The following is an 11,851-nucleotide window of genomic DNA, read 5'->3' as shown; positions in this document are numbered from 1 at the left end:
CCCCTCCCCTCCCCCCTTCCCATGCGTGCGCGTGCGTGAGCGAATCTGGCAGCGTAACATCTGTGCGTACGCGGTCGTGATTGTTGTGAAGATGGCGGAGGGGGAGACAGAGAAGGAATATGACACACGGAAAGCTATCGAGGAGCTCCGAGAGCGGTTCCAGGGTCTGACCACAGCTTTGAAGGAGAGCTCGCAGTCTCCGCTGGAGGCCTCCCTGCATTTCTGCCAGGAGTTTTGCCAGGTTAGCCCGTTCTCCGGGTGCTCATCCAGCCTGCTGCCCCTCTGGCTTCCTGGCCGAGGATGCGCGTCTACGCTCGCTACAACAATGTAGCTAAGGGGCTAGCTGCCGAGCTAGCATTTCAAGATGGGGAAAACACCTCAGTGGTTTTCAGCCATTCTCTCGACGGTGATCGTCTGTGGCCTGTACTTATTTGCAAAGTCTGACCATCTGTGCGCCGAGAAGTCACAGGACTATACGCGCACTGTGCACGTATTACTCGTATTTTCCAGGCCAGATAGCTAATAGCAGATGAATGTTGCTAGCTGGTATGCAGGGTCCCCCTGTCCTGTGCAGTGGTCATGCTGTGCAAAAAAATGGATAGCTGCGTTAGCGAGATTTTACCGGGCGATTGCACTGAAATGCACTGAATTATATAATTGCATGTGCTGCGGAAAAGCTCATTCAAACGTTATAACACCGCATCTCCACGCTCGTTTAGGTTTAGCTTAGTGTAAACGGGTTATTCGTGTGAAGCTGCTTTTTCTACCGAAGGATGAATGATTTTTTTCCAAGGCTAGCCCAGGCCTTTGAACTAATTAATCCAGCTAACCACATCAGCGGAGACGTTCATTACATTTGTATAACCAGCACCAAACAAAAAAGAAAAAGAAAAAAAGAAGTGAAATCGATGTCAGTGTTGTAGCAGCCGATCTGCCTGCAGCTGGCCGACACACTGATTTAATAGGAAAAGTGTGGCAGTGGCCACTGACTCCATTACACATCCTGCTCATTAATTTGGCCTGACCACGTAAATATCATGCGAGGTCTCCATTTACTTGTGCGATGCAGCACAGATTATTGTCAATGCACCGATTGGTTAGTGTGAGATTTAGAGGTTTGTTTCTGTGCCACATTAGCGGAGTGAGAGTTTAAAAGTTATTTGAGAAAAAAAACGGGACGATCCTCGGACGTCGGGCTCAGAGGATCACGATGGAGATTTAGCTCAAAAGAGCACATCTGTGGGAATAACGAGCAGGCAGGCTGAGATGGATCTGTACAGGGATTGTGTGGAGGAAACTGAAGGATTTTTCATTGATATGTGTGTTAGGCGTTATTCCAGCTGAGTAGGGAAAAAGAGAGGGAGGACAAAAAGGCTTTTTTTAAAAAAAAGAAAACAAAAAAAAAACAGGCACATAACTTTTTTTGCCTTGAACTGTGCCTAAATAAGCTCAGATATGTATTCAATATATATTCTAGTTAATATTTATTATTTTTTTGTCTTTCATAGTTTATGATATTATGACCTTTTTTTTAGTTGTAGCTTTTTAAAATAAAAGATTAAATTAAATCGTTGTCTTAACATTGTCATTCATCCTGAATTGCTATTACTCCTCTCAGAGAAATGAGATCTTTTTTTCTCCCTAAACGTCTTTGATAATCCTTGATAATCATGAAGACTGCATTTTGTCTGGTTTCAGTGGAGCCAGTTTTAACAACGCATAATTGCACGTGTAATTACACCCATACATATGCCTTGATTTGTTAAGAAGTGGAAAATGTAACTAAATCCTTACCAATGCTGCAGTTTTACTTTTTGTTTTTATTATAATTTTTTTTATATTTATCCATTATTTTAGTCTATATAGTGTCAAAAATCTGTCACGACCAGGTCAGGATCTGACATCTCCACATTTGTTGTTCTATCCAGCCAACTGCCCAGAAACCCAAAGAAAGTAAATTAACAGTGATTGAAAAAAAAAAAAAAAACTGAGAGAGAAGCAGCAAATCCTCTTATTTGAGAAGCTGGAAAAAGAGCTTGTGCTGAATTTTTGCTGGTTGAGCGACTTTAGAGTAACTGAATAATTATTTTCATTCTAAAGAAAATTATTAATAATTTATACACATATTGTTTTTACAAGTTAGAAATTTATTGTTTCCATAGCAGGCATTCAGGATGTGCTGAATCAACCGTTGGCTTGAACTTTAGTTTTTCATTCTTTTAAAAAAAAATCACTCTATAAGCGGGTTTATTCTCATAATGATATTTTATTGTTTTTCTAGGTCCTTGTGGAACATGCTGGCCGTTGGAAAACCGATGAGGATCCACTGCCTTTGCTGGAGGTCTACACTGTGGCCATCCTCAGTTTTGCTAAGGCCGCCTCCTGTCTCTCCTCCGAATGTGAAAACGTGCCACTCCTACTTGAAAAGTTAGCGCTGTGAGTAGAAACTCTTGTATGGTTGTTAATGGAAATCAATACAAATAAATCCTGTATTATTTTTCTTATTATTTCAAGCCACAGTTCTCAACCACATTTATGAACATGCTCTATAAGATTTGTTATATATTAATTACATAATAGTATTAATATAAATAATAATAATCTGTTTTGATATTGAGAGAAAGATGTGCAACATTTGGTAATATTAATAAAACAAAATCAAATGCTATAAGAAATGTAACTGTAAAATGCAAACAGTAAGTTAGATATTTGAACAACGTGTCCTTGAAGTAGTTATGAAGGTAAAGTCCTTGGGGCTGTAATACAGAATAGAAATGTAGGCTACCTCATGGGGAGCTCTGACATATTTGGAATGATCTTCAGAGTAAAGTTTGCATATAGAGGCTCAGCATATACACAAGAAGTAGAGAATCTGAGGCAGCAATCTAATCTGAAATCTAATGAATTATCAATTAAAATACTAATTATGATCATTCAGAGAATTATTATTATTGTTCTTGTTTTTCACATGATAAATAACTGTGACTATATTATAACAACTAAACTCACAACTTCATTTCAGCGCTACTGATTTTTAAACCTATATTTGTTATGGATTATATTTCATACATGGCACACAGACTGTACAGTGCTACACTTTGTATATTGTTGTTCCACTGTAGTTATTGCATGGTGTTTTGTAAAGTGTGTGCACATCCTTGACCTAAATGTGGCTTTAAAAAATGATTGTGTTGGATTCACAGGAGCTGCGCGGAGCTGCTGCTCCTATTGCCCCAGCATGTCCCTGGTGCCTTATGGGAGGGGTTTCAGTCCTCTATGAAGGTCAGTATCCCCAGGGCTGTTAATAGATTTTTTTTTTCTAGCTTTGCAGTGATAAGAAATGAAATTTTTTTGTAATTAGAAAGTGTTTGGTTTAGCTTTGCATTGAAGCAGTAAAAACATATTGTTTAAAATGTACGGGTTCAACTGTTGGTTCAACATATATATATATATATATATATATATATATATATATATATATGAAATAAATGTTAACTTCTTTGAGGATGACACAAATTGACTACAACATTGTTGTAACACTTATTTCAGACTGTCAGTTGTGGTGACATTTTAAGTGTGATTCACACTTCTCTCTGAGGTTTTAGTAATTTAGTTTATACATATTTATTCATCTTCTGTTGCAGTTGGCACACAGCCTTTTGCAAGAAAGTGGGAGCACACAGCTTTGCCTGCTCTCAGCTCTGGCGCAACAGGATGGCGTCTGGTCCAACACTACACTAAGCAGCATCTTGTCCAATCAAATCCCTCAGACTGAGCAAGGTTAGTCCTCAATTGTTTAGATGTATATTGGCAGAAAGACACAACATTAACTTGTACAGTTGTAACTACGTGAAATAATACATTTATGGTGCGTGTCGTAATTGTCTCGGTTGCCTGTGAATTTTCTGACATTTGTCTTTCCATATACTTTTTTCATATCTGTCTCTTAGTTCACGAGTATCTTGAATTGGAAGGCCCCACACTTCTTAACATGCGAATAAAGCACCTAATAAAAGTGGACAGTGTTGATAAAGCTGCTGTACTTGCAAAGATGTGCTCAGAGTATCCGGGATATGAAGGAAAAGGGAACTTCAAACAAACCTACTTGCTTTGCATCTGCATGACAAAAAGTCAGGAGCAGCTAATGGAAGAGGTAAGAAATGGCACACAGCAGCACAGTCCACTACACACACTAAGTCATGAAATTTAACACTTTTATTTAGCAATGCACTTTGAATTGACTAATATTCTCAAGGCAGTTTTTATGTTTAAATGTTTTTGTAGTAACGTGATATTGTCATTTAAATGTTATTTAAAGGTTTCTCAAAATATATGGACTTTAGGACTGTAAATGCACTCCATTTTTTAAAAAACAGAACTTAAACTGACTGAAACTATAAATGTGTCAGATATTAAAGTTTTATGTTGAGTTTATTTGTTTCTCTCTGCTTCTCTGCATTAGATTGCATCGATAGACTGTAAAGATGCTCTTGAAATGATCTGCAACCTGGAGTCAGAAGGTGATGAGAAGGGAGCTTTCTGCTTATGTTCTACCTTTCTCAAGCGACAGCTTCTCCAAGGAGATGTTTACTGTGCATGGTGAGTTTCAGATAAATTCCCAAGAACTCTTAAGAAATACATTGGCCCTTGAACAGATTTATTAAGAAGTATTGATTTATTCAAAATGAGCTGTTAGATTAATAAACATATCCACAATAATCTGTTGATTAGGTGTTGGAAAGTCAGAACGTCTGGAAAGTTTAATACTTTATTCAATTGTTTTGTGATGTTTCATAGCTGAATAAACATTTGGAGGATTAAGTGATGATTATTTTTTAACAGTTGAACTTGTGTTGTTTTCCAGGGAACTTACACTGTTTTGGAGTAAGCTACTCATGCGTTTAGAGTCATCTGCTGATGCTTTTCTTGGACACAGCAAAGAGATGGCGCTTCTCTGCAGAAGTGTTTGTCACATTCTGTTTCTCATCAAAGTAATCCAGAATGAAGTAAGAAAAATAATCTATATGTTTGTATCTGATAGCACAACCAGGACACTTTACCTCAACAATGTCACTTTTTACTTTGCTTTATTTCCATAGGTTGGCGAGGTGGGGCTTCCAGTTTGTGTGGAAATGTGCATTCAGGCTCTGAAAATGACATCCAGTGACCATAAGGATAGCAAGTCTACCATTTGCAAGACTATTTCCTGCCTCTTGCCAACTGATCTAGAGGTTAAACGTGCATGCCAGCTGACCGAGTTCCTTCTCCAGCCTACCGTTGACTCGTATTATGCTGTGGAGTCACTGTACAACGAACCTGACCAAAAGCCCGAGGAGGATGGGAGTCTACCAGTGCCCAATTCTTTACGTTGTGAGTTACTGCTGGCTTTGAAGACACAGTGGCCTTTTGATCCAGAGTTCTGGGACTGGAAAACACTGAAACGCAACTGCTTGGCACTGATGGGTGAGGAGGCAGCTATTGTGTCATCTATTGACACACTCAATGACACAGACGAACAAGAGGTGGAAAGTGCACTCGGCAAGCTCCCTGAATACAGAGACCTGGAGGATTTTCTCTTAACCACTACAAATGAACTCAATGAAATCACAGATGAAAGAGAAAAAAACAGAGAAGCTAAAAAACTTCGGGAGCAGGGTTTTGTGTCAGCTCGGTTCAGAAATTGGCGAGCCTACATGCAGTATTGTGTCCTGTGTGACAAGGAGTTCTTGGGTCATAGAATTGTTCGCCACGCTCAAAAGCATTTCAAAGATGGAATGTATCTTTGTCCAATTTGTGCTGACAGTTTTGAAAGTAGGGAGGTTTTAGAGCCACATGTAGCAACACACGTGAAGCAATCGTGCAAAGAGAGACTAGCTGCAATGAAAGCTGCAAGAAAGGTAACCAAACCACCTCAGTCCCCCAAAAGTCCATTAAAAAATTCAAAAGTTGCTGCGAAGACAAACATGAGCCCTATTAAAATTGAGCCTCAACTTGGTGACCAATTGGCATCTCCAGTTAAAACAGAACAAACTACATCTGACACACAGATAAGTCAGGACTGTTTCTGTCCTGTTAAAAACTGTTCCAAGGCTTTCAAGTTTTTCCGCAACCTCATGGCTCATGTCAGATCCCACAAGGACGATGAAGAGGCCATGAGGTTTTTAGAGATACAAAAACAGAAGGTGGTGTGCCAGTATTGCAGGCGGCAGTTTGTTAATGTCAGACACCTTAATGATCATTTGCAGATGCACTGTGGCAGCAAACCATATATCTGCATACAACTGGATTGCTACGCCAGCTTTAACTCCAATTCTGAGCTTCTCATGCATCGAAAAACACACCCAGAATTTAAGGCCCAGTGCATGTTCCCCAACTGTGGCAAAGTTTTCAGTGAGGCCTATTTGTTGTATGATCACGAGGCTCAACATTACCTTACCTACACCTGCCAAACGGATAACTGTGGTAAAATATTCTACTCACAGTCTCAATTCTTATCTCACCAAGAGAATCATATTACAAATGATGTCGCAAACAATTTGCTCATCCCGAGTCACAACCCCACTGCCACTCCAAACGTTGGACCATCACTCGGGAGTACAGAGAGCAAAGACGACACATGCTCTACTTCTGTTTGCCTGGAAAGGATTAGTACAGATGTTTATGTGAAGGAAGGATCCATAACAAACACATCACCATGTAGATCACCAGAGGTTGCTAAAGAGCCTGTGAAGGTAAAGCACTCAGTTGAAAGCATGCTGAATTCAGTGGCAGATGCTGAAATAAAAGGACCAGAGAAATGTTACACTCCGTTGACAAACTCCACTCCAGCACCACCTGACGTGAACCTGCTACCAGAAGCGCCACATGCACACGCTATAGCTGGACCATGTGAGGTTTCTCCAGTATATCCTGTCCCTAGTGTAACAAACCCAGTGGCAAATCAACCAGCTGAGGAGCATAATAATGTACAAGCTAATGAATTTCCAAAAGTGGTAACGCAAATAGTTTCTCCCATTCAAATCAAGACAGAAATTCCTTGCTCGATACAGGGATATCCTACGAGCACTTCTGCTGTTACTGCTGGCAGTGAGGAGAACCTGCATTGCTGCCCATATAATGACTGTACAAGGGCATACAGTACAAACAAAAGTCTGTCTAGGCATGTGAAGAAGCAACACCCAGAAATATTTGAAGACTGGAAGTTGGCAAAGAAATATAACAAAGTGGCCAAGATTACAGCAAAAAAGGCACCAAGTGGGCAAGCTTCACCAAATCAGTCTCAGAACCCAGGGAAAAGGCCATCAAATCAGCCAGGAATACTATGCAACAAACCTGGGATGCAGCAAATGGACTACCCAATGGGATGCTCAACATCACCTGCCCAATGTTATCCTGGATCAATGGATCCTGTGCCTATCACTCCAATGGTGAACCCCACACTCTACCCTTCCTGGGGAAACCAAAACAGTTCAGGAGGAATAATGCAGTCTGACATGTCCCAGTCATGGTCTACACCTCCACTGAATAACTGCTACCCAGATGCCTTCAACATGAATGAGTACCCCTCCCGCAACTATCCTCAGTGGCAGGCAGATCCTTACCAAACCACAGCATCTCTCCCGTCAGATAGAGATCATTCAATAGCAGCCATACATGGTCCTTCTGTTTCACATGCTCCTTCTGATTCCAGTTTGATGTCTCAGTATGTGTCCAGTTCTCTGATGCTTGACAATGGAGGGCAAATGCATAATGGAGGGCATCAGTATGGACTTATGCATCCTGAGGGTACTGGAGAAGGTGTAGATGTAAGAAAAAGCAGTGCAAGTATGACAGGACAGTTAGATAATGGAAACAGCATCTCAACAATTGACAGCCTTCCTGAAGGAGGTTTCAATACTCCATATGCTCAGAGTGAAAACTCTTGTCTTACTCAAGGGTCATCAGTTGATATTCCCATGAAATGTCTGAGCCCAGAGGCCCAGGTTGCATTAAAAGCTACGACTGAAATTGTTAAAACAGAGAATATGCAAACTCCTGGTTTTGATCAGATAGATAACTCTGTGGATGGCATGGTCAATCAACAAAGTGTTATTCACACAGATTTCCCTTACGACGAAGACTGTGTTAATGCTGACTGTGAGGTGAATCCCTCAGATGAAAAGGGCAGTGATCCTGAACTGCAGAAAGGGAAACGCAGCAGGTTGAGCAAGAGAACCAAATGGCCAGCAATCATTAAGGATGGCAAAGTCATCTGCAGGAGATGCTTCAGAGAGTTCACTAGCACCAAATCTCTTGGTGGTCACCTATCTAAACGCTCACAGTGCAGACCTTTGGATGAAATTGACCTGACAGCTGATCTGCCAACATCATTTCTTGATTTCCTTAATGACCCACATGTCCCTGACACAAATGGGACAATATATAATGTGTCAAATGGTGATTTCTCACAGGAATCCTGTAGCCTGACCACTCTGACTTCACCTTTGGCATTGAAACAGGAGCCACAAAATACAAATATAATGGACTATTCAAACTCCTTCTCAGTTTCTCCTGAAAACCAGCAAGAGAAGACAGTACAACTGGCTAATCCAGCCCTTGCTGTACCTCATCAAGAGGATCATCTGATGGAAATTTCACATGCTTTTCAAAGGCTGGATTTAATTGAAGCCGCACAGGAGAAGATGCGGACAGCTCTGTCCTCAGAGCAAAATGTGCGTCATTGTGATACTGCCCCTAATATAGAAAAAAGTAAAATACTGAGTAAAATTGATGATAAGCCTTCTGAAAAGGTCCCTAAACCTTTTAAATGTGACCAGGATGATTGTGAGTACTCATTCATGACAAAGGAGGCATTATTCAAACACTTGAGCAAAATGCACGATTACTCTAATGAAATGATAGAAGAACTAAAAAGAATACCATCCAAACTGTCTCCATATCCATGTCAGATCTGCCCCAAAACATTCACCAGAACAACAGGCTTGAGAATTCACTATGAAAAAGTACATAGATTGTCAAAAACAGAAATGCAGAAGCTAAGGATCAGTGCTAGAAACAGGCGTGCATTTAGGCTTAATAAAGATGATGGGTCTAATAACCGTGCAGCCACTGATGCAAGTGCCAGTCACACAACACAATCTGCAGCTGTAACACCTGCTATAAAACAAGAACCACTTGACATTGCAATTGCACCTCAAGCAAACAATGAAAACAATCCACAAGTTCCTCAAATCACATTACCGGGAGACACAGTAAAAGAGGGCTTTACACCTGAGGTATCAACTGTTACAAGACTACCATCACCTCAAAACTATCTGAATGACAGGTCGTTTGATGAGGTGGCACCAGCTACTGAACGAATCTCAGAGCAACCTCAAGTTGCTGTTGTAAACAAGAGTCCAGATGTGAAACAGAAATGTAGTTTGAAAGAGAAACTCAGTCCGGTTGGCAAGGCAAAGGTGCAGCAAGGACGATCAGATACATCACTGAGCAAAGTAAAAGAAGCGAAGCCCAACCTCCCTACTTCGTCTTCTTCAGCCTCTCCAGAGAAACCTAGCAGCTCCAAAAACACACCCACAAAGGATGAATCCCAGAAAAAAGAAACCTTTCAGAGAAGGCTGAGCCTCAAATTGTGTGACACAGACAATGCCTACAGTCCATATAGACCATACCGCTGTGTTCATGAAGGATGCACTGCTGCATTCACCATTCAGCACAACTTGATTCTCCATTACAGGGCCATGCATCAGGCATCCCTCCCTGCTAGCAAGCCTGAAAGTGACACTGAAAACACTGGTGTTACAAATGGACAGGAGAGCATACAGAACTTAGGAAAAGATAATGAAGTGAGGTGTCAAGTGAAAAACTGTTCACGAGTGTTCATGGGAATCACAAGATTGGTACAGCATTACCTCTTACTTCACAAGTTCACCCGTGACAAGGCAACTGCCATGATGGCCAGCATGTCCATAGGGACTTTCAACTGTGACCGGCCAGAGTGCGCTCTCCCCTTCAACTCTGTGGAAAAGTACATTGAGCATATTAAGAATTACCACAAGGAAATTGCCATCTCTGAGAGTGGCTCAGTTGACCAAACTTTCAAGTGTGAGTATGAGGCTTGTGACCGCGTTTACACTACAAAATCAAATCTGCTCCGTCACCTGATCAAAAAGCACGATTACGTTTATGATCCCAAAACCAGTGATGGCAGAAGGACTAAATCTGTGGGGCTCTTCTCAGGGGTTAACAACGGGAAAGAAAATGTAGAAAACAAATTTAAAGTGAAGAAGAAAAACACTAAAAAGAAAGATGGAAAGTCCATTGAACATTGGACTAGTTTTGGAAAACCTACACTAAAATCCCATGAGGAGGCATCAGCCATGTGCACTAAGAAATCCTCCTTGCAGTATCCATGCATGATCATAGGCTGTGATGCTGTGGAGCGGGCTGAAAGAAGTATATTTAAGCATTACGCTACTCACGGCCTCACAGAACGATACATTGAAGACCAGAGGAGTCAGTTCATTTTCTGCAAAAAGTACTCACGCTCCAGATTCAAAGATGCAAACAAACCAGAGGGTGCATCAAGCTCATCGTCTGAGGAGACAGAGCCAGAAGACAGTGAAAAGCCCAGTGACCAGAAGACTGATGAGGTGGAGGATAGAATAGGCCAAGAGGACAGCAAGCTGTCCAATGATGATAGTGCAGAATCTCAAGCTTCCACTGGGACTGAGGGAGGAGCTAAAAGAGGCCGTCCCAGAAAACCTGCACATCCTACACCAGCTTGTCCAGAGAGGATGCAGACCCTTAGGAATCGTTCGACTGTTAACAGTTCAAGAGAAAACTCAAATCCCGGTACCCCTTCAGCCCAAGAACAACGTGATGACGGGGTCATGCCAGGGTCTTTCAAGCCTTTAGGACTTGAGGACTCCTTTCTTAAGTTCTTGGAAACCTCAGAGTCAACCCACTCTTCGAAACGCAAATTAAATGAAACGTCTAGTGCTGAACTGCCGTCCAAAAGACAACAAATTCACAAACAAAAATCTGCAATGAAAAGTAAAATAACTGATGAATTTAGAGACTGTGAAAATCTTGTGGACTTTAGAAATCCCCTAAATCTCAAATCAGTAAGCAACGTCAAGATTGTTATGGATAAAACTTTTTCAGATGGTGCTGATCTTCTGCTAAAGCAGCTACAAGACATGAGGCCCATAGTCATAATAAAAAAGTGGCTTTATAGTGGATCATAGCTCATTATTTTGTTTTAACTCAACCTCACTCAGGATTTGAGAAGTTATGCTGCAGAATGGTCTGTTTGTTAACGCATCAGATTTCCAACTGTTAACAGTATCGGTCACAGTAACAATGAAATGGCCTATTTTGTACTTAATGAAAAAATGTCTTGGATGATTTTAAGTATGTATGTTAGTTATAATAACCAGGTAATCTATAGGGCATAGATTTTAGAAACATGTTTGTATTTATGCTTAGTACTGAAGATGTTTTTTTCTTTTGCTAAATGGAGACTTTTAAAGAAAAACTATGTTTTTATATATCCCTATGGGATTTCAAGTTCCGTTTGTATTTATTTTATCCTTTTTCAACACTAGTAGACCTATCTGTAATATTTACATGTCTTCCACACAGTGTTCAATAAAATGTTACTGGTTCTTTTTGTAATACATTGTCTGCAGTGTTTTCTTTGGTTTTCCTAACCATTGCTAAATTTCGAGCAATACAGTAGCAATAAAACACTTAAACTGAGTTTCTTTACACACAGTACACTTTTGTAACCCTTAAATAAATAAAAAATAATAATTGTCATACCTTTCAGTAGCAGTTTAAGTGTTAC

The 11,851-nt window shown here is 40.6% G+C and overlaps 1 protein-coding gene across 1 annotated transcript; it reads left to right on the top strand.

The window, feature by feature from the left end:
* The first annotated feature begins 81 nt into the window (after positions 1 to 81).
* On the top strand, positions 82 to 11,653 carry znf292a (zinc finger protein 292a). The gene is made up of 8 exons (XM_026302245.1): positions 82 to 241; positions 2,282 to 2,436; positions 3,204 to 3,282; positions 3,645 to 3,780; positions 3,951 to 4,153; positions 4,463 to 4,599; positions 4,865 to 5,006; positions 5,100 to 11,653. Exons 1-8 carry the CDS (start codon positions 92 to 94, stop codon positions 11,247 to 11,249), a joined length of 7,152 nt encoding a protein of 2,383 aa, XP_026158030.1. The 5' UTR covers positions 82 to 91; the 3' UTR covers positions 11,250 to 11,653.
* The last annotated feature ends 198 nt before the right edge of the window (positions 11,654 to 11,851 follow it).

Source organism: Mastacembelus armatus, chromosome 22 (genome assembly GCF_900324485.2).
Source record: "Mastacembelus armatus chromosome 22, fMasArm1.2, whole genome shotgun sequence".
NCBI classification, from domain to species: domain Eukaryota; kingdom Metazoa; phylum Chordata; class Actinopteri; order Synbranchiformes; family Mastacembelidae; genus Mastacembelus; species Mastacembelus armatus.
Note: the sequence above shows the minus strand (reverse complement) of the source record. Positions and strands in the feature narration are given on the sequence as shown.

Excerpts from the sequence above, each read along its gene's own strand:
- znf292a (XM_026302245.1), top strand. The coding sequence starts at position 92 with ATGGCGGAGGGGGAGACAGAGAAGGAATATGACACACGGAAAGCTATC. Across the intron at positions 2,437-3,203 it reads CTACTTGAAAAGTTAGCGCT|GAGCTGCGCGGAGCTGCTGC; the intron begins GTGAGTAGAAAC and ends TTGGATTCACAG. Across the intron at positions 4,600-4,864 it reads GGAGATGTTTACTGTGCATG|GGAACTTACACTGTTTTGGA; the intron begins GTGAGTTTCAGA and ends GTTGTTTTCCAG.